A 22,756-nucleotide genomic window follows, 5' to 3' on the forward strand; every position below is an offset into this window, starting at 1 on the left:
AAGAATGAGGTTCTCTCAGTTTGTCCAAGTAGGACATTAATACACCAAAACCAGACCTTAGTGGGCTGCTGACAGGCTAGTGTAGTGGCTAAGGCACTGGACTGGAACTCAAGGGAGCTGGGTTCAGTTCCTGGCTTTGTCACAGACTTGCCTGTATGACCTTCAGTCAGTCACTTTTTCTCTGTGTCTCAGTTTCGTATTTGTAAAATGGGAATAGTACTTGCCTACCTCCCAGGGGTGTTCAGAGGATAAAATATGTTAATGACCGTGAGGGGTTCGGATACTGCAGTGATGAGGGTCATAGAAATACCAAGACAGATTGTCAGCATAAACCAATGGAAATGTTAATTTGCTTACCTATCTTGACCACTGATACTGTCCAAAAAACAGATGGCTAATAACTTCAGAAGGACAAATACGAAAGCAGTGACATTGGTTTCTACCCAATATGATATATGCCAGTTTCCCCTTCAGCTTGTACTGCCCTTGTCTTGGAGGCCGGGGTCCAGATTTATAGATCTATGGATGTTAAGGCCCAAAAGGGATCATGATCATCAGAAAGAGACAGCAAAGGAACAGGCGTGAGTGTCATGTAAGGTGTGTGACCTTTGGCAGGTCTGCACACCACCACCAGAGATTATAGAGGCCTCTTCATACTGCTCCGGAGCTGTGCTTGGGGAAAGGATGGAGACTGGTGAGCTAGAGGGAGATGTGAGCAGGCTGGAGTGATGCAAATTGTCCCCCTTCTGATCTTATAAAAATTAATAAAAAAAGTAAAATCTTTCCCTCAGAGCTCCTTGCCTATAATTTCCTGGGTGTGCTGTGGCCACATGGAAGCCCTGGTAGCAGTTTCCAAGGAATTTGGAGGGCCCCCAGAGGTGGTCTAGAGTCAAAGGGCCTCTGTGCAGATGGCCCTGGCCTTATGCATATGCCAGGGACCCATGTGGGTCAGAGGAGTTCTGCCAGGTTTGGGGCAGGGCCTGCTGTGGCTTTCTCCTGGGATAAAACTGCCTTCCTGATAGGGTGATGCAGTGGGATCTCTCTCTGAGGATCCCCTGTGGAGATCCTCCTCTGATTTGTCTGAAGGAGCAGATGGTACGGACCTTAGTCCTGACTCAGCATCAATGATTTCTGTGGAGTTAAGTCCACTTACGCCCATGGCTGAATCTGACCCTGGGTCTTTTAAGGCTGTGTATTTCCTCTACAGAGTAGATTTCTATGGGCCAGATTGTGATGTCCTCACTCATACTTGTACTTTGTTCTGCGACTGGCCCCATTGATTTTGTATGGAGTAAGGTACTATTCAGTATGAACAAGGATATCACAGTCTTGCTTTTTGCCTTATTACTTCTTGGTCTCTCCCTTCTATTGACCTCTTGTTCCTTGTTTTTTTCTTTCCCTCCACCTTCCACCCTTCCCCAGGTAATGCAGTTCGGAAGGATTGATGGCAATGCTTACATTTTGGACTTTCAATATCCGTTTTCTGCAGTGCAGGCCTTTGCAGTTGCTCTGGCTAACGTGACTCAACGCCTCAAATGAAAAGAGCAGAGACTGGAGAGAGAAAAATGTTAACAAAACCTTCTCCTAAGGTCCGAACTGGAAAATGTCAGGGCGGCCTGTTTTAGGTGCACAAAGGCGCCGGGGAGTGAAGAAGGCAGTAAAACTGGAAAAATCTCTTGGTGCCCAAAAGAGGGCATTAACTTTAGTCATTATTGGGGTGGGGGAGCTGTTTGTTTGGGCTGTTTTTTTTGTGTTTTTTTTTTTTTTTAACATTGTGCTGGGGTTTCAGAAAGAGCATCGGGTGAGAGCCATTCAGTGTTATGTTGGGAAATGTGGCTTTTGGCTTGTTGTGGTGGTTCTGCTGTGTTTGCTGCAGTAGCTGACGTAAGCTCGTAGCGGGGTTAAAAAAGACTGCTCTCTTTGGTAGACTGCCTTATATCATGCTGTTCTTTTTAAAACAGGGAACATAACCTTTTTTCTGGTCCAGTTTGTACTACTACATCAGTGATAGCAGGAAAAAAAAAAAGCTATAATACTTGAAGATACAGGTTTCTTCTCTGATCATAGCTGAGCACTGCAGGTACCAAGGAGGTTTACGAAGGTCAATATTTAATTTATAAATACTGATGTATTATTCAGAAGAGAAACAAAACTGTTACATTGGATGGTTTCAGAACACATTTCATCGAAGAAGTTTGTGTCTGCTTTTTGTGTGTGCTGTTACTTGGGATAAATGTGTTTCACTAGATGATGGAGAACAGAGGAGGGAGGAGTTGTGAGAGTTGCATATGTACATGTATAGGTAAGCAGTATTCTTTGACTTGTACTACACGTGTGTAGTACATGATGCAGCCTGGTGTCGCACATGGGCAAGGGCTACACCTGCTCCTCACTAAAAGATGTTTACACGTTAAGAACAAAATTGTTAAAATAAATAAAATGGGCCCAGTGAGTAAAATTCTTCTAAATCTATGGTGAATCAGAGCATTGCTTTAATTGGGAAAGAGAAAGGCATGTGGTGACAGTAGGGGATTTCTCATCACTGCTGCTTGGAAAAAAGGGAGAAAAGGAAGAAAATATTGGAGAGTACCGCCCCTTTAACCGATCTCCTATTGGAGTACAGCATTATAGGCTGTAGTTTGAATGGTTAACAGTCCAAAAACAGAACGGGAAGCCAAAATTTATATAGCTGGTTATGGCTTTTTAATCAACTATATACAGTAACAAGACTGTTTCTAACTGCAAATCTGTCTTATAGAAGTCGAAGCCTGCATTAGGTGTTTCAGTGGGTTGCTTTAGTGGAGAGAGATTCTGTTTATTGCTCTAGTGCCCTCTCTCTCTCACACACGCACACCCATTTCTCTGTTGAATACAGTTTGATTTGGAAATGCTTCCCCGGTACCACATGAAAACCCTGATTGTTCATTAAATTAAATCCACAGTAGGTTGCAAAATGTAACTGTAGATTTCCTTTAAAAATACTCTTCCAAATCAGAACACATTTAGAAAGATGAGGTAGTGGCTGATTTATCTCTGTCTGTAATCCTCAGTTTTACTCCTTACTAGGAAACCCTTCATAACTTTGTTTGAAACACAAACCATACACCAAGAGAGTAAAATACATCACTGTGATTGTTTGAAATGTCTGTAAAGGTAGGCTAGGCTAAGTAGTCTTGATTCATTGCAGGGAACCCATTGCGGGCCCAGGACCCCCAGTGGAGGAAGGGATGCAGCAGCTCCCTGGCTCCAACCTCCATTGGGGACTCTGAAACCAGACAACACAGGGTAGGTAATAATGGCCAGAGACAGGTTTTGACAAGGATATCTAGGGATGTGCTGATTCAGATGATTTCCCAGGCAACCTCCACCAGTGTGGCCCCAAAAAGACCCACCTGCAAGATAATGCTGCCCTTCTGTCATGGAGCCCCTGGGGAGAATGGTGGTATAATCCCTGTATCATCGTGGGGCTCAGCAGTCTCTGCTTGCACATGGGAGTGGATCAAGCCCAGTATTTCCCTTGGCATTAACTCTTCTATCTGCTTTTATGTATTCACTTTTGTTGAAACTCCATCAATTAGGTGTATATCTTTCTGTTACAGAGGAACCCCACCCCCACCTCCGCAGTTATTTAGTAGCTGATTTTAGTGACAGCTTCTGGAGTGTGTGTGGAGGAGGAGGTAGACGGATCAAATGGGCTTGGTCCTGCTGACTTTGAAATCAGTGGGAGTTTGTCATCGACTTCAGTGGGAGCGAGATTGGGCCCAAAGTCAGTGCAGAATTACATGCTGTCTAGGCAACAGGCTTATTCCTTACTCACATGATTTCAATGGCACTACCCATATGAGTGAGGATTGTGGGGCTTGACCCAATGGTGCTTCTGAAGAGATCCGAATAGCTCTAATTAATCCCATAAGCAACTCATAAGCAGTATTGGAATATTGAGAAGTGTGCACTGAACACGTTGAGGCCAAAAGCATATTGATTCATTTCTTCTTTTGGGAGGAAAGGTGTTCTGTTGCTTTTTAGAAATAATCCTCTTAAAGAGACATTGTCAACTAGTTTTAGGCCAAGAATGCAGATTTAATGGAATTAAGTATGTTTGCACATGTTTGTGCTCAGCATACCTCATCTAAACAGAACTGTTTTCATACTGCTGTTTTCTTTAACTTTCCAGGCAAAGGTTTGTCGTCTTTTTTTGAACATTCCCCTGCAGTATTAAGAACCAAATTAACAGCAGCAATGTGCAAATGCAGGAAAACCAGAAAGCAAATGTGGCGAAAACTTAAGTGAAACCTGCCAGTCTAGTTTTATTATCCAGGATCCATTGGTATTTGGTTCTGGTAGCACACAGGGTCTTGGAGCTTTCCAGACATAGAAGAAGGCCTTGTTCCCACCTTACGGAAGCACAAAAACAAACACCACAAATGGTGAAAATGGTGATTTCTAACGTTCGTTCTGTTTTTGTGTTATAAGGTAAAGAGTTTTTCTTCTGTAAGTATGTTGACAGTGTCCCTTTAAGGCAACAATTTAATGGCATAAAGACTACCTAGGGTTAGGGACAGATTCTGCCCTCAGTTAAGTATACACAATTCCTGCTGAAGTCAACTGAGTTGTGTATATGGACAACTGGGTCCTAAATTATGAGTGTACAGTTGCATCCTAAATTATGAAGACAGCCGGTCATAATGATCATTCTCCTTTTTTTTTCCTTCGTATGTTGAGAGAAAATTTAAGAAACAACTTTAAAAGCCCTCCAAACTAATACTTCCACTAGGATGATTTTAATCATGAAGATCGCTGTTGCGTTCAAGCCAAAACACTAATTTTACATTTTATATTTAAGTGTTACAACTTAGTTTTTGTGTAGACAATTGTAAGTTCTTCTAGGAAGAAAATAGCAATGTGTTCTGAATTACCTAATTCTTTTATACATACAATAGTTTCCAGTAGTTCAATATGGTTTTCAAAAGCTTTCTTTTTAGTTGTGCAATAATTGTTAAGCCAAGGGGCTTATGTTTTGTTTTTTGAGGGGTTGAGTTATTTTTTAAAGATAATTTAATGCAAATTTCCTGTTAATGTCTGAGTCAAATTATTTATCTTGCTTAATGTAATAAGTGAGTTAGGGTTTATTTTATTACTATGTACCAGTGAGTTATACACACTTTCTTATTTATATGAAAAGAGGATCTTTGTAATTAATTGTTTGCTAGCAATATGTTTTGCTGCAAGAAATTGTTTAAGAATGTGTATAGGACTTTTTTTGCTGGACAATATTCAACATTTTATAACGTAGGGAAGAATCTTGTTTATCAGGCAGTTGGAAAAAGTAGATATGCTATTGGGGATTCTGTAGATTACATACAGTGTAGATTTTTGGTGGCGGGGGGGGGCTGCAGAAATCTGTCCTCTATACTGTGTATTTTCCCATTATGTTTTAACTGGCTTTTTCAGTCACGGAGATGGTTTAAAAAACAAAAATCATGATTTGCTTTCTTTTCTTAGAGCTAGCCTTGGTTTTGAGGTACAGAACAGAGGAGGGTTCATGTATAAAATAAGTGTTTTATATAGGCTCACTTTGGGTGACATTCATCTCTGTGCAGAGGGCTAATACACAGCCTATGCATCACTGAAATCCTATTTAAGGGGCCAGATTGCCTGTTGTGGTCAAGTTCTGCTCCTGTTACAGCTCCCTGATTCTGAGGCTAATCTGAGCTGACCCACAGCCCTGGGAATGCTTCGAGTAGCTGAGAAGCTTTAATTGGCCCTACAATGGAGGATAGGCAGAGCGGAGCACCATTCCACCATGTGCCTATCTCCCCAACATGCCTCCGGCTCCAAGAGTCGAGAGAGCAGCTGGTGCAGGACTTGACTGCACCAGCTTTACACCAGCAGTGACTTCCCCTGTGCCAGGGGATTTCCCTGCTGGCGGATTTGCAGCCAGAATCCATCCCCATTGCACTGCCTGAGTGGCACAAAGGGGCCAGATTTCATTTGACAATCTGGCTCTAGCCCTCAAAATGTGGTTTAAGCGGGTCCAAAAAATAATACACAGACCTTGTCGGCCCTCTGCAGAGGAGTGAATTTCATCCTGAGAACCACTGGTACTATTCATCAGTAGTACTATGGTTCTAGAATAGCAGAAATAAGGTGGGGGGGGGAGATGAAAGTAGCATAAAGGAAAATTATTGGGTCAAGTTAATAGTTTTACATTCATTCCCAGAGCAGGCAATGGCAATTTCCATATACAGTCAGAATGATCTTGTGTATTAGTACAGTAAATTTGCACTAGGGGCCACCTCAAATAGCCACCATCTTAAGCAACCTCTTTGAAGTTTACCGTTTACCAAGGTTTAACGTTCCACTTCTGTTTCATGTTTCAATGAAGATTCACTGCCACTATGAGGTAATCAGACTTTGCTTGTGTTTTGAGTTGTTGCTTCAGATAATTTGAGTGCAGGTATTTCTGAAGTCTGTTTTTTGTGGCTATGTTACATCTGGGTGCCCAATGAGCACTTGGCAACTGTGTAAATCTTCATCTGAAAGGGTGAACATGATGGAGGAGGAACAGCTTTGACAAAAAAGAGGGAAAAATTTGGCTTCTACTAGCTTGAAAGATGGTGTTTGCCAGAGCAGTAGTTAGTTGCACTATAATAAAAGTGGATATTTCTACAGGGCACAAACTACTCTACACTGTTGGCAACCTAGTGCTATGTTGCAAGCACAGAGTCCTATTGATTTTAGTACAACCCTGTATGGGCACAAGGGTCTTCACACATGAATCCCTCTCCGGGATCAGGGCTTAAGGCTGTTGCTGCATGTATCATGCTGGAGTGAATGAAGCTATATTACCATCTCCCAGGAGTGGGCTCAAAGGGGAATCATTTTAAGATGAAATTTTTTCAAGTGTGCACAAATACACAATCACACACAGAAACTTTAAGGATTAAAAAATCCAAGCCAGCACGGAGCAATTGCATGTTGAGAAAAGTTTTAGGAAAGAATTGCTTTGGGGTTTTGATTGTTTTGTGCTGCATCTGCGCAAATAGGAAAATAATAGCAAGAACAGTTAACCAAGTAAGAGGATAAAGGAGGAGTCACTGAAGCAATTTTTGTTATAAAAATTAAAAACAACTCTATGCCCATAATTCTGCAAATCTGTCTATGCAGGCAGGCTCCTGCACTGTACAGATTGACTTGAATGGGGCTCTGCAAGGGTCTGTCCACACAGATACAATTGAACAATTGGGACCATAATGACTTTGCGGGATGAAAGACAACCCCAAACCACTTCTCTCTCCAAAATGTGCATAGAAAAATTGGATTCATAATGGTAGACTGATGTAAAGGTTCTGTAAATGTTCCTAATTGTTCCCCTCCAATTTACACTAACTCCAAATTTAAAAATAAAATCTGATACAGGAGTTTTGGATAGTGACAAAGCTGTCTGTCTGAATGTTTACTTTGGCCAGATAACTGATTGTGAAAAGATGGCCAGATTAACAGTTGGTTCAAATAATAAAAGTGTTAAGATTAAAAATAATAAAATCAAGAGAAACATTTTCGTATAATGTTAGCAGATGATTGCGTTTTCAGTATTTCATCAAAATAGTGCTCAGCATAGTTCCCATCAATCTATGTTATTTCCGGTTCCTTGTTGATAAGACTTGTAATTTTCCTTTCTTTTCCTTTGTTAGCTTGGTCTATGTTTTGCCTCTGCTTCCTATTCTTTTATTTCTTACTGCGTTTTTCTCTTTTCTTTGTGGATGTGTGTGTTGGGGGGGATGGTGTTTAAGATCTTGTTTGTTGTAGATGCAAAATATGTAGTGTTGTTGAATCGCATGGGGATGCATTTGATTGAAAAAGGCACGGTAGTATTGCCTGAAAAAGGTATTTTTTTGCATTTGTTTATAAATGCATTATTTTGGTACTGTAACTTTTGACATTATTTCTGAATTTATTACTACCGTTTTTGGCTTTATTTTTTTTTTAAACAAGTGTGCAGTCATGCGGGTGCCGAGATCTCTAGCCAAATGACCCAGCATGTTCTTTTCAAGCCTTCGGGGAACTTGGTACACGGCTGCGTACTATTACATACGTACACTATTTTAAAAACATCTTTCTGGAAATGTTGGGTTTTTTTAAAATATGCCATTCAGAACCAGGTTTTCATAGTAATTATAGACTTACCCTGATCTGCCTCTCCTTTTATGTATCTTGTGTAATAGATTGTATGGGTGGTACCTAGAAAGCATTAATGGTTTCCCTTTAATAATGTGGTTTGTCCAAATTCTTTACTGTCTACATGATTGAGAGATGGACTGATAGCCCTATTTTTCCTTGATGATTTGGAGTTGTAAGAGTTGTCCAGCTGTTGCTTAATAAAATTTTGCAGACTAGAAAATCTGTGACTCGTTTGTTGTATCTTGCTTCTTGTTGAACATCCTGAATGCTTTTAAAACAGGAGACTAGTCTTAATCGGAAATACATTAATATTCCAGAGCCAGCTTTCTTACAGTTTGCTCTCCTGAACAACTATGTCTCTAGACTGGGATTTCCCTGCTCATTTGGAGACCTGCCCATCATACCTGCTGTCATTCATGTGGGAAGATGAAAGACAAAGAGTTTTTACAGTATGTTCTACTGTGCTTGGATATTAGGCAGTTTGCTCTTAATTGAAGGAAATTACATTTGGGATTTGTGTTATTTTTCTTATTGCCACTTACATACTGGAAACTTTAATGTTACCTCAAGTGCTCTCATCTTTAATAAATAAAAATGCAATGACAGTTAGTAGTGTGCCTCTGTTGTCTTTTTTTTTTTTAACTGAAAAACAAGCAATGGGCAAAAATAAGACTAAAATGGATTACCTTGTTTTGTGGTGCTAATATTTATAAAACATTAAATGTGAACTACAGTACAAAGTGTAATAGGGCAGGGCTTTTAAAATCCACTCCCTTGTATGTCACTGCCCAGTGTGAAGGACCTGCAGTCCCACATCACCATCACCTTCTGCAGATTTTCAGCTTTTTAAAAATTCTTGAGCCCTTATGGTTGCAAAGATAACCTTGATCCAATTGTAGCCTGATGCTGTGTTGTCTGCTGAGTCTGCAGACAGCTCTAGTGTTAATGCTGCTGTAGTTTTCCCAAGAATTGGTGGAATCAAATAAACAAGACTTTAGTCCCTTTCACCACTGCAGTTCAGAACTTTGTGGTCAGCAGTGAAACTGTGACAGGAATCATTTCACCCAGAGAGCTGCACTGGAGGAAGATGCTGCAATACAGAGAGGGGAAAAGGACCCAATGACGGTGGCCAGGCAGGGATGGAGGCTAGGCAGGTCCTCCTTGCTGGCCTCTGAACTTGGGAGGAAAGAAATAGAAACTCCCTCTCTTAGCAACCAGATGGAGGTAAGTTAGTTTCAAATTTATCATGCACCCATTAGCCAAAGACTGACAGAAAAAGAAGTGTCTAAGTGTACAGGAAAAGCATCCTAGTAAGAGTCCAAGCACCTTCTGCATTCCCATCAGAGGGGCATGAAGAGCTCCAGTGGATCCCCCTTATTTGTATGTGTCTCTCTTCGTATGTGTTGTAGACAGTAGTGGCATTAAGTCTATGCCATCTAAGTCGACACAGAGTCCTTTGCCTCCAGTGCTCTCTGGTTACATCACCTGATCAAGAGGTTGTTGGGGGTGATATCACAGACCCCGAGGTGGGAAGGGCAGTTGCAGGTGGAGAGGGAGCTGGATTGGGCAGCATTTGTCTTCAGATAGGGACTACAAATCCTACAGCTGCCCTGATTGTAGTAAACCTATATTTATGATTAAATACTTAATATGTAGCCCACAAGTCAAAATGAATGATTTTCTAGATCAGTTCTCATTAGTATTATTATTCTCTGATCATCAGGTTATATACTCTATCTCCTTGTGGCTGGCATACTATTTTGCTAAGATTAGTGTTAACAATGAAATGAAAGGAGACAGCCTGCCTTCATTCTTAAATATTTGAAACTATTTGACAGCATTTACCAATACTGTTGATACAGCGTGAATGGGACAGGCTGGGGAACTAAAGAAATGCCTAGCTGTGGAAGGAGCTGCATGATGTTATAAAAGGAAAAACAGCAGTTTCCATCAGGTGAAGTTCATTTCAGACCCTTCATCTAGTTCCTCATCCATGACAGTTGTGTGTTCTCTATTTCTTATTTTTTCTTCTGTTCACAAGAGGCAAATTTTCAAATCTATTTTTCGTTTGACCAAAGGGCAACCTATTCATCTTTGAAAGCGGTTTTACTGTGTTGCATCCCTTGATATGTCCATCCTTTCCAACTTCGCCACATACTTCCCCTGGACAAAGAGGAAAGCCATACAAGTTATATTTTAACTACCATAAATAACATGTCTTTGTTCTCCATCTTTCTGACTGCTTTCCAGTTGGATGGCTTTTTTCCCTCAAAACAAAGGTGTCTTTGTTCCCTTCAGTGCATAACTTTGGTGAGATTAATCTCTTTCTTTTGCCTTGACCACTCTGCTGTGTGACTCTTTGATTTCAAAGCCATTTAAATAATCTGTTATTTTTTGTAAACTGAAATGAATGTTTATCTTGGAAAAGAGGCATCCACAACATGTGTAGAAGATGTAACGGTAATAACATTTGTCCAGGCGCAGCAAAGGAAAGACACTAAAGATAACAAAGATACAGTGGCTTTTCCCCCCATCCCTGGGACCATTCAATTAAAAGGACTCTAGGATAGTGGACCCAATCACCAGGCAAAGACAAACAATCAGCTATGCCCAGTTCAGGCTGTAGCCCTGTCCTCAGGGCTCTGTTTAGTCTTTAACACAAAAAAAGGGAAATTGAAACAACAACAAAAAGCAACAGTCCTGTTCTTTCGCTCAGATTGTGGAGCCCTCTGTTTCCAATAGCTTAATGTGCCGGACCTTCCCAAGCCTAAAGGCATCTGCCGGGCTTCCCTGCCTCTCACAGCCTTCTGCTGTAGCCACAGGAGAGTGCACTCCCAGTCCTCTCCTGGTCACAGCCAGTCTCTTGGGGCAGGAGCTCTCCTTTGAATCCCCTGGCTAGGAATTATCAGACCCAAGCACTAGATTCTGTCCAGCTGGGTCAGATGATTGCCAGCAGCTGCTTGTGGGCTCCTCTTCAGAACAGGGCTGGCCGCTCCACGGGCCCTTAAAGGGGCAGACCGCCCTGCGACAGACTCCTTTGTGTAACTAGTATGATTCTCAAAAAGAAAAGGAGTACTTGTGGCACCTTAGAGACTAACCAATTTATTTGAGCATAAGCTTTCGTGAGCTACAGCTCCTCACACAATGTGTAAGGAGAGTGATCACTTTAGATAAGCTATCACCAGCAGGAGAGTGGGGTGGGAGGAGGTATTGTTTCATGGTCTCTGTGTATATAATGTCTTCTGCAGTTTCCACGGTATGCATCCGATGAAGTGAGCTGTAGCTCACGAAAGTTTATGCTCAAATAAATTGGTTAGTCTCTAAGGTGCCACAAGTACTCCTTTTCTTTTTGTGAATACAGACTAAACACGGCTGTTACTCTGAAACCTAGTATGATTCTGTTTTCTTGACTGACCTTTCCATTTCACAAGTTAATTTACTCTTTGTTGAAGAAAACATGCATGGTTTCAACACATCTCTGGGCTGGATCTAGCCTTGAGCTGAATGCTGATCATAGGAGTCCTTGCCTTGAGGATTACAGATAATGCAGTCAGGGTGGATAAAAATCAATAATTTTTTTTAATAAAAAAATTGGATTTTGATAAAATGCTTTTTGAGGGAAAAACCTATTTTAATTAAGATACATTATAGCTCAAAGATATCTCATAATGGAATAGGGATTAAATATTCTAATTCTATAGTACGAGACAATATATTCATGTAATGCTTAAGAAAAGTTTTGTAAATGACTTCCAATAGTTCATGGATTAGGGACCCAATTTTATAGGGCTCCAGGGGCTTCTGTATAGATTATTTAAATTAATCTTTCTATCTACCCACTGGGACTCAGTGCTCAGTCTCGAAGATACCATCAGAGATGCTTAGTTTTGCAGTTCTCAAACTGTGGATTTGTGTCTTCAGATATAACATGCTTGTTAACAGCAAAAATGTTTTAAAATAAATAATATATAGAGGTAAGAAATAACAGACCTCAACTGTATTGTCCCTCTGCAAATTTGTATACACAGAGTCAATCCCTTACCTCTCTCTAAAAGTGCAAAGTTTCAAAAAGTTTGATGAATAGAAGATTGTTGGGGGTGGGATAGATCTGGACAAGAAGTAGTAGTCTGGAGATAAATGTGAGAAGGGAGGGACAGGCAGTAGAAACAAAAGTGAAACTGTTTGAGCAGCATATTCTAGAAGTCTTGAGGTCTTTCTGAGTCTTCATTAATTTGAGATCTACCATACCATTCTCTCACTAGAAGGGAAAACCTGTAATGGCAGCAGGCCATAAAGGAGACCCAGTTTGGGAATATTTTAATGAAGTTCCTCTACCTGTGGGTAAGACAGGCATGCATGCAAAATGCAAACAGTGCAACAAAGAAATGCAAGGCCTGGTTACCCGAATGAAACAACATCATGAGAAGTGTTCCTTCTCAGGAGGAAGCTGCGTTGAAGATGATGAAAGGAACATGTCTGAATGTGCAGGATCTTCAGGGTTGGTAAAGTTTTTTATTTCATGCTTCTTTCTTAAGGACTGCCTCTCTTCCTTCTGGACTATTCTTGAATTCTCATGTTTGAGCAAAAAATATTGTTCTTACTCTATGGTACTATCATTTTATATGCAGTTGTGATAAAAAATAAATAGCTGATATAGGCAGATCTTCCTTTTATAATAATTTCACCTTTATAGTAGTACTCAGTGTCAGTGAATGCAATGACTAATACTAAATGAGCAGTCTGGTAATAATAATTAAATAACTGCATTGACTTATTTTGTTTAGGAGAATCCATCCTCAACATACAGGATTCTGAAGACTATCCACCTTCAAGATCACCATCATTTTCTATAGTTTCAGAGTTATCTGCCAATGACAGTGTTTCAGTCACATCATGTATGTCACATAGCCACAGTAAATCACCTGTAGCAAAAAGAAAAAAAAACAAAACTCCATCATCCAGAAACAACCGTAGATAAGTTTGTGATAAGAACCAGCAGATTACAAAAAGAGGTAATTGATGAAAAAATTGCCCGGTTTATTTATGCAAGAAACTCTCCTTTCCGTATGATTGAGAATCCACACTTCATTAACATGGTTCAGTCATTAAGATCAGGATACAGTCCACCCAACAGAGCAGATGTTGCAGCAAATTGCTGGATAAAGTGTATGCAAGAGAAATTGAGCAGTGTGCAAAAGACCTAGAGGGTGAAATTGATGGGTGGAGCAATGTCCACAATGATCCTGTTGTATGTGCTTGTGTGACAACAGAAGGGAATGTCTTCCTTACAGAAACAATTGATACATCAAGAAATGCACACACAGCAGAATACTTACAAGAAGTAGCAGTACAAGCTATAACAAACTGTGAAAAAATTCAAATGTCTAATATGCAGCTTGGTCTCAGACAATGCTGCAAATATATCCAAGATGAGAAGAAATTATTTAGAAGAGAGTAAAGAGTCCCAAGTTAATAACATACGGTTGCAGTGCTCATTTGATGCACCTCCTAGCCAAAGACTTCAGTGTTCCAGAAATAAAGGCTAATGTTGAAATTGCAAAATACTTCCATAACAACCACTTTGCAGCAGCTGCTCTGAAAAAAGTGGGAGGAACCAAGCGAACTCTCCCACAAGACGTGCAGTAGAATTCAGGAGTGGACTGTTTTGAGCACTAGATCAAGAACTGGCCTAATCTGATGAGTTTGTGAACAAAATCGTGAAAAAATAGACAGCATTGTCACAGCCAAAGTTCTCAACACTGGGCTTAAGAGAAATGTTGAACACATGCTGAGTACCCTGAAGCCCGTTTCCGTAGCCTTGAACAAAACGCAGGGATATAGCTGTTTTATTGCTGACGCTGTTGAAATTTGGAAGGAACTGAGTGAGATCTTAAAAAGAGAACTGTGCAATGACAGAGTTAAATTACAGGCATTTAAAAAATGAATGGGACAAGCACTATCTCCAGCTCATTTTCTTGCAAATATTCTCAATAGTTGGTACCAGGGTCAAACCTTAACTGCTGAAGAAGAGGAGTTGGCTATGACATGGACATCCAGCAATCATCCCTCCATAATGCCAACTATAATAAACTTCAGAGCTAAGGGTGAACCATTCAAAAAATATTTGTTTGCTGATGATGATTTAAAGAAAGTCACACTAGTGAACTGGTGGAAGTCACTTAAGCACTTGGATTCAGACACTGTTGAAGTGATAATCTCACTTTTAACAGCAGTAGTTTCTGCTGGTGTAGAAAGAATATTTTCTTCCTTTGGACTAATTCATTCCAAATTGAGAAATCTTTTGGGACCTGAAAAAGCAGGAAAGCTTGTTTTTCTTTTCCAGATTATGAACAAACAGGAAAATGAAGGTGAAGACAACTGAGTTAGTTGCAGAAGCCAATATTTTAAGTTTCTCATGTTGACCTGGCTGACAGTCTATTTAATTTTTTTTTAATATTTTAACAAAAACAAACCTGATTTTAAAAAACTTGAATGTTTAACTAAATTCAAAAATTCACATGCTTGTTTTGTTAAAATATTATAGGCTTGCTGTTGAAGAAAAAAATCCAAAATACTTCACATTGTTGTTTTAGTTAAATAAAACAGTTTAAATGTCTGTCTGATGATGATCTCCTGCTAATACAGCATGGCAAGAAAATCCTCCAAATATTAATGATTAACCTGTTGATAGTTCACCTCCCAATAACTTCATAAATATCTGCTTCAATTACTTTTGGTAAATGAAATAACCAAACAATCATTCATTTTCTGATATAGCTGTAAAACTAATCTGAAAAATTTTCAAAATAAATCACTTTAAAAATGTATAGTGTGTACCTTCTAAAAATGAAACCTCCATCTCTCTCTGAGTTGTGAAGAATATGTATTAAGGTTATAACAACCAACAAGAATGCACTTTTATGTAGAAATCCATGATTAAATGGAGTCTCCCTGACTAGTGATTTAAATCAATTTGATTTAAATCAAATCCACCCTGGATGCTGTGCTGGGATTGCTGGGCAAATGAACTGGAGCTCCCTCCCAAGTGGCTCCTGGCAGAGTTTTTTCTAATGCCGTAAAGCTGAAGAGCACCACAGTAACTGTTACTCCTGTCAGATCCATAGCGAAATCTGTTCAGTGGCTAATCTATCATTACAATTCACCAGTGCTGCATTCTGTGACACAGTGCACCTGGCCCTTCATGGCCCCCTACCAGAAGCCCCAAGGTCCTACCACACCTTGCCCCAGTAAAGAAGCAATGAAGATGGGTCCTCCAGGCCTGCCTAGAGAGGGTACATAGAAGCAACCAATCAGAGCCCAGCAGGCTCAGATGAAAGGAGCAGGTCAGTTCCTGGCTGGGGCCAGAGACACAGGGCTGGGGATTCCCTGCTGGTCACAGGGAGGGAGAAGCAGAAGGTGGGCTCAGGTGGCATTGGCGTGCAGCAAGGAGGAAGAGGATCTGAGGTCAGGGTGAAGCGAAAGGGGCTACATGGGAAAAGGCCCAGGGAACTGGAGGCAGCAGTATGTGATTGCTATTCACAGGGTCCCTGGGTTGAGACCTGGAGTAGTGGGTGGGTCTGGGTTCCCCCACCAGCCACTAGCAAAGTGGCCTAAGCCCCAAGAGGGGAAGAGGCTTGTTTAGAAGTCGCAGTAAAGAGCAGAATTTTAAAGGGCCCAGAGATAGGGCTGAAGACCCTCGTGAGGGCAGATAGTTTTGTTGGACTTTTGCTACCCTGGAAGGGCTGCATCCATTTTTGATTGTGTAACTTGGCTGGAGGGCTGAGTCATTGAAGACCTGTCTACTAAGGTCAACAAGGGGGCACCAGCAGCAGGATAAAGAGTGTAGTACCACATCCAGCCACTAGGACGCACTGGAGGTGAGTGTCCTGTTAAATGTTCTTACAACTTTCCTCCGAGCTTCTCTATATTGTCTTTTCCCTGATGTATGCATCAAGCCATAAGAAATTAAAAAGAAATTCATCTCTGTCAAAAAAAAGCTGAAAAAAGCGGTGCATCTGCTTGTAACATAGTGCTTACCGCCTGGCCTTCTAAGTTTGGAGTCTGTATTAAAAGCCATGCTGCTACTGACAACGAAGGAGTTTTAGAAGTCAAAGTGGCTTCTATCCCTGTGGGCACTTGTGATGTATGCTTTCCTCAAGATATTGCTTTAGTATGGCAATAATTGGTCCCATTCTGCATCTGCGCCATTTTTTGTTAAGAACCAAAGAACAATGGGGAATCTTGGAAGTGAAGCTACTCAAAAGGAAACCTAAAGGTAAGTAAAATCATCAGCCTTTGAACCTTCTCAACTGACTCCGAACACCACTCACCTAGAATGTGTCTTATGCCAACATTAGTGATCACAGTTTTCACTGTTGCTGTTCAGAAACCTGTGAAATGGCCATGAATTGCATCAATTTCACTTCAGTGCTTCTGGGGACAGCTGGTGCTGGGTAGCGCAGGGGAGATGTCCTCTCTCACACAAGGCAAGGGGTAAAGCAGTGGAGATCCATCCTCCCCACAACAGCCTCAAAACTCTGAGGTAGGAGGGCAGAGAGTGAGGGCTTCCAATTTAACCCCTTCTACACTGAAGCTGGTACAACAGATGATGCTCCAGTGTGGAGCCCAGGATCCGTACTCGTAGGAATCCCAGCAGCTTGGATGGACTGGGCTCTTCACTGGGGTATTGCCCTTGGATGGCAGGGGTCCTCTCTTTTCTTATATTAGCATCTGCTTACATTTCTAGCAGACTTCCAGCCAGGGCATCACATCAGAAACATTGATGATTATGTTTTGCCTTAGATTCTTGGCATCAGTTGGTCCAGTTGTATCTAGCGTCCCCAGGCATTCTTACTTAAAGCTTTTAGGTGAAGCTGCCATTTTAGCTATTATTGTTTGAAGCCACCTTGAAACTCGGCCACAGGAAGCCCAATCTCTCCATTTTAGACATCTTAAATCTGCAAATACCAGGGGAAATCCTGTGACCAGATCAGTTCTGTGCTTGGTCTGTAGCTGGGAAGGAAGTGAACACTGATGAGGAGATCTGTATTTAAGGACCTCCTAGAGAAAAAGACTGGCTTAGTTTCACTTTGAGAAGCCCTTTCCTGACACTGACATGCTCTCTCCTTGATAGAAAGACATGGATGAGATACTATGTAGCTGGGAGATAAGTATTCTCTTCTTGATGCTTTTCAATATTATCCCAATCACACCAGCTCTAATTGCTACAAAGACAGGGGAAAGGAAGGAAAACAGGGCTCTGGTCAGAGAGATTAATTGAAAATGAATAGTGCCAACCCTGAGCAGTCAGGCCATGAATCAGGGCCCAAAAAAGTTGTTTGTTTTTTTAAATAATATATTTTGGGTTCTTTTCTTTACCTTCTGGTTCCTGAGCTTTAGGATGCACTCAGGTCACGTATTGAAGTTTTCCCCCACAACCACAAGGGCTAGACACTTCCTTACTTTCTTAAATGAAAGTTGAGATTGTCACATAATCAGTTGACTGAAGTAGCTGGGCCTTACAGAAAAACACCAAATATTATGAGAGTTGCAATAAAATAGCAAGAGTTGGCAACCCTGCCAAGGGGTGCACAATTCTCACGTTCAGCCGGGGCCTTTTCCAAAAGGGGAAATGGGGAGTGTCTGCGGGGTGATAATCAAAAAGGGATGGAACAAAATGTGGAGTGAGAATGTGAATAAACCTGCTGGCTCATTACGATGCAGTGGTGCCCCCACTCCCAGTTCAACAGCCAGCCAGTGGCAGGCTCCATAATTGCTCCAGCACAGGGAAGGGAACCGATATTTAGAGGAGACCTGGCAACTGCATGGCAGCAGGAGTAACAGACTGGAGGCAGCAGCAGCTTGGGAGCTGACTGTGGACAGAAGCTTGAGAGCTGGAGTGGGGAGCAGCCTGTTACAGGCAGGTGGCCAACATGGCTGGTGAATACTTGGGAATGCTCTGCAAACAAGAGGATTGTGTGGATGGTCCTTGTGGTGGACAGACCTAGATATCTATGCAGAAATTATATTAATAAATTATACATTTGTCATTAGACTTGCCTGTGCCTTTATTGAAGTTTACAATAGATTTATCACTAATTTATTACCTAAGATGCTTGGAGAAGTGTACCTCCATGAATATATTTTTTTGATTATATGAAATATTCAAGCTAACAAAAGGGATGTTTTACCTTCTCTTCCCAAGGACAAGTCTCAGGAATGTAACTCCTCCTTAGTCATAAAATCATGTTTATTATCAGTAAGAGTATTTATACAAATTCAGAAAAACAGAATTTTAAACTTTCTTAGAATCATAGCATCATAGGACTGGAAGGGACCTTGAGAGGTCATCTAGTCCAGTCCCCTGCACTCATGGCAGGACTAAGTACTATCTAGACCATTCCCTGACAGGTGTTTGTCTAATCTGCTCTTAAAAATCTCCAATGATGGAGATTCCACAACCTCTTTATGCAATTTATTCCAGTGCTTAACCACCCTGACAGTTAGGAAGCTTTTCCTAATGTCCAACCTAAACCTCCTTTGCTGCAATTTAAGCCCATGCTTTAACTTTTTATGCCCATTTCTCTTATGCTGTGTTTTGAAAAATGGATGTACGCTTGGTTGTGATGACTGGTGCTTTGTATGGAATGTTTGATAGGCGTTAATTGTAAAGACCCCAACTGGTAAACACAAGTAAAACTAAAGACCCTTATCAAACAATAAAACCTTGGGGGTAAAAAGGACCTCTGCCAGCCCCCCTTCTTTTCAACTAAAAACTTCTACTTCTGTCTTTAAAACCCTCTAGGGAAAATATGTGCAGCTGGAAATGTTTCAAACCTTTATTTGTTAAGGTTGAAATGGCAAATGCCTTTGTAAAATGCATACTTCCAAATATGTTAACTAAATACAAAGTTCCTAATATCATTGCTATGTAAAATGCTTTATATATCAACAAGGAATCTAATGAACTTGCTAAATTAATTACTAATATAAAAAGCCATTTAAGTATAGAATATTTATATTCATGGGAAATTAATTAGTGGCAGTGCTCAAGCAACTCCCTCATACAACTCAGGAAGACAAGAAAAATAGTCTTGTGGTATCAACTTAAGATAGAGACTTTCTACAGGTTATTTAAATTTAAAGATTTTGAAAACTAAGAACTTCCTGTAAAGAACAGGAGTGTTTGGACTTTCTGAATACAGAATTTAATTTCCTGTTGAACTCTAATAAAATTGAAGGAATAGTTCAAAATGAATTGAATAAAAGGAAGAGTTAAGTTCTAACTGTAAAAGGTTATCTGGATTTTTCCCTCCACAAGAAGAACAAAGACAGTTAGAAATGATGCATATTCCTTAAACAGACTGCATATTCAGGAACGAAGGTGTCGCCTAAACCAGCTTGTGAAGGCATGGAGCCAATGAAAGAGTAACAACAATCACCTTTGATTCTAAACAAGACTGAAAGAGGTGTGTTTTCCTTCCTGTTTCCATGAAATTATGAACAGAGCATAAATAAATCTGAAATGACCACTCCTCACATAACTACTCGCCTTCTGCTACCCTGCTTAAACAGCAGGCACTTAGCGTATCCTGTCCATCTCAACAAGCAAGCTGCCACAGCAGCTGAGAAAAACAGAAAAGACTCAAGAAGAAACCAACCCAAGGAAACCTCCCCAACAGTTCAACGTGGATTAGTGAAAGAAAGTTAACTAAGACACAGGGAAGGGATTATGTTTAAAAAACTTGTGTAATGATTTTGTTGGAATATTGAAGTGCTGTTGTAATTTAAAAATATTAACAATTTCTCCTGTTAATCACCAAATGATTAGACCGTGTATTCCTGGAGAGGAAATGGACTAAAGACTGATAGAAAAATAGTGGGTTTTAATTGATTTAAGATTCTTAATATTTGTTTACTGGCCTTCTCAAGACAGCTCTTAAGTGGCTTCTCCTAAGTAACTGATTTAAATATTTTCTTTGATTTCATAGGATATAGTTAAGATTTCTTATTATGCCCATCTATAAACTGGCTGCTGGTGGTGATTGTTAATAATAAGGGCAGGTGGAACCTAGCTAAATTTGTCTTGCCCACACATAAAACAGCTTTTATATATCTAATAAAATACTAAGACTTAGTTCACAATAACTTTGGGAAACAATATACTTTGGTCTTAACTTACCAAACAAAGAACACCTCAGAGCCAGTCCATTCGCAAAGGTGTAATATCTGCTAAAAGCTCGCCACAGAGGCATACAGAAGAAATTTTAACAGAAGTAATCAGTTTATCATTTGTGTTTGTCTAATGTTTTCTTTTCCTTCCTGTAATAATAAATAGCCATGGTTAATAACTGTGATTATTTTGCTTAGTCTTGAATCTGGTGTCCCCTTAGGTGTGTAAAAGAACCCCTGGGACAAAATAGTGAGAGTCACATCCCCTGAGATAGTCTCATGAGTAGCCTGTATCAATAATGCCATCTTTTGATGTGGCTTTCTGAGGTTTGGCAGTAAGAGAAACTGACAGCTGGCCTACCATTTCTTGTTTCTCTAAACTAAATATTTTTAGAAGAAAATTACTTGGCATCCAGCAATTGAAAATTACCCCTTTCTGTCTCACCGCTTGAACAAGATCACAGCTTACAGACAAGAGGACTGACTTGAGGATCTGCTGGCCAGTGCGTGATTGCCTGGAGTGTTGTATGTAAGACACGGAAGGTAACTCTCCTGCTTTACTCAGCACTGAGAGGCCCCAGCTGGAGTACTCTGTCCAGTTCTGGGCACCACAATTTAGGAAATATGTGGACAAATTGGGAAGAGTCCCGAGGAGAGCAATGAAAATGATAAAAGGTTTAGAAAACCTGGCCTATGAGGAAAGGTTAAAAAAACTGGGCGTGTTTAGTCTCGAGAAAACAAGACTAAGAGGGGACCTGATAGCAGTCTTCAAATATGTTAAGTGTTCTTACAAAGAGGATCGTGATCAATTTTTCTCCATGTCCACTGAAGGGAAGACATTAAGTAATGGGCTTAATCTGCAGTGAGGGAGATTTAGGTTAGATGTTAGGAAAAACTTTCTAACTATAAGGATAGTTAAACTCTGGAATACGCTTCCAAAGGAGGCTGTGGAGTTCCCATCAGTGGAAGCTTTTTAAAAACAAGTTGGACATAGTCCAGGGGATAGTCCAGGTTTACTTGGTCCTGCTACAGCTCAGCAGGCTAGACTTGATGACTTCTTAAAGATCCTTCCAGCCCTACATCGCTATGACTCCCTGGCAGCCCTAGTAAAGGAATTCTCTGTTGTACCCAAAACATTATACCATTGTGGGAACCCACCTAGGGCTTGAGCCTAGTGCTTAAAGCACCAAGAGCATGTGTCTCTGAGTGGGTGCTACACCCAGTATGCTACCAGCCTCAAAGGGGAGTGGTGCAATGGTGACAGAGGGGGGGGATCCCATTAATAGCCCAAGAGACAAAAGAAAATAGTGTAAGTTTCAAGATACTGACTGAAATGAGACCGAGGTTATGTGCCCCAGGTGTGGGAAAGCAACAGCCTACCTTCATGCCCAAAGCCTTCATTTTTTTCCCCCCCCGACAGAGTGCCCTTTTGGTGAAGCTGCTGTTAAGCAAGGACCTGGGGTCTAGTTGCAGACCAAATGTCATCCTTCTCCATGGAAGGTGAGACTCAGGACAGCAGGGACAGATCAGGGACCTGCAGACTGCAGCAAGCTCACATGTTAAAACAAAATTAATATAATTGTTAAATCCACATTCTCCCTGCCATACACCACCACCTGCTATCGGGAATGGATGGATTTGTGACCACCCAGGCAGAACTTTCACAGCAATTCCAGGGGCCTGCACTGTACATACACAGCCAGAAAGGATGGACAGCATGAAACCACCACCAGAATTAAGGTTGGGGGGAAATGTGCAGGAATCACAAACAGGGGCTTGCATATGATTGCAGTGGATGCAGACATAATGGACAGTACCAGGGAAGTGACCTTATAATTAGCTGTATCTGGTGCAGAAGAGTTAGATATCTTTAATACCTTACAGTTCTCTCCTGGGGACAGCAATGGTTTTGATAGGGATAATTGGAAGCTTATTGTATACCCAGGAAGGAAGAAAGAAACCAATGAAAGAGGCCTCTTCCACAAGTGAAAACAAACAAACAACCCCCCGCCCCAAAAGTATTGAGGAATATGTTAGAGGGTTGAAGCAAAAGAGACAGTCTTGCAATTTTGGCCCCTTAAGAGATTCCCTGATTAGGGAAGGCTGCAGCAATAAGAAAATGTGTGAGAGAACTTTAGAAAAAGCCATACAGATCTGGAAAGTGGCAAACTAGAAAAAAAAAAGCCTATTGATGTCCATCTATTTGTCAATGCAAGATTGTTCCATACATTACTGTTTGGAACAACACTGCCTAACAAGCACATCTTAAAGCCTTTATTATTTTTTTCCAGTGAAGTTAATGGACCTACTCCTGCTTACATTTAAGCACATGGCTAACTACCTTGCTGAATTAGGTCCCCTAGTATTAAAGATTATGCGTTGCAGTAGTATGAGTTCATCCCAT

The 22,756-nt window shown here is 40.8% G+C and overlaps 1 protein-coding gene and 1 long non-coding RNA gene across 9 annotated transcripts in view; one reads left to right on the top strand and one right to left on the bottom strand.

Annotated features, from left to right (window-relative positions):
• TULP4 (TUB like protein 4) overlaps positions 1 to 8,401 on the top strand; it is a 277,954-nt gene extending 269,553 nt beyond the window's left edge. For all 8 annotated transcript variants that reach the window (XM_037895067.2, XM_043544271.1, XM_043544270.1 and 5 more), the window contains one exon: positions 1,423 to 8,401. In XM_037895067.2, coding sequence (XP_037750995.1) covers positions 1,423 to 1,539 — 117 coding nt within the window. In that variant the 3' untranslated portion in view covers positions 1,540 to 8,401. The remainder of the gene's footprint in view (positions 1 to 1,422) is intronic.
• Positions 1 to 22,756, bottom strand: part of LOC119565802 — an 83,908-nt gene that overhangs the window by 35,457 nt on the left and 25,695 nt on the right. The window lies entirely within an intron of this gene.

The sequence above is a fragment of the Chelonia mydas genome, chromosome 3 (assembly GCF_015237465.2).
Source record: "Chelonia mydas isolate rCheMyd1 chromosome 3, rCheMyd1.pri.v2, whole genome shotgun sequence".
Lineage (NCBI taxonomy): Eukaryota > Metazoa > Chordata > Testudines > Cheloniidae > Chelonia > Chelonia mydas.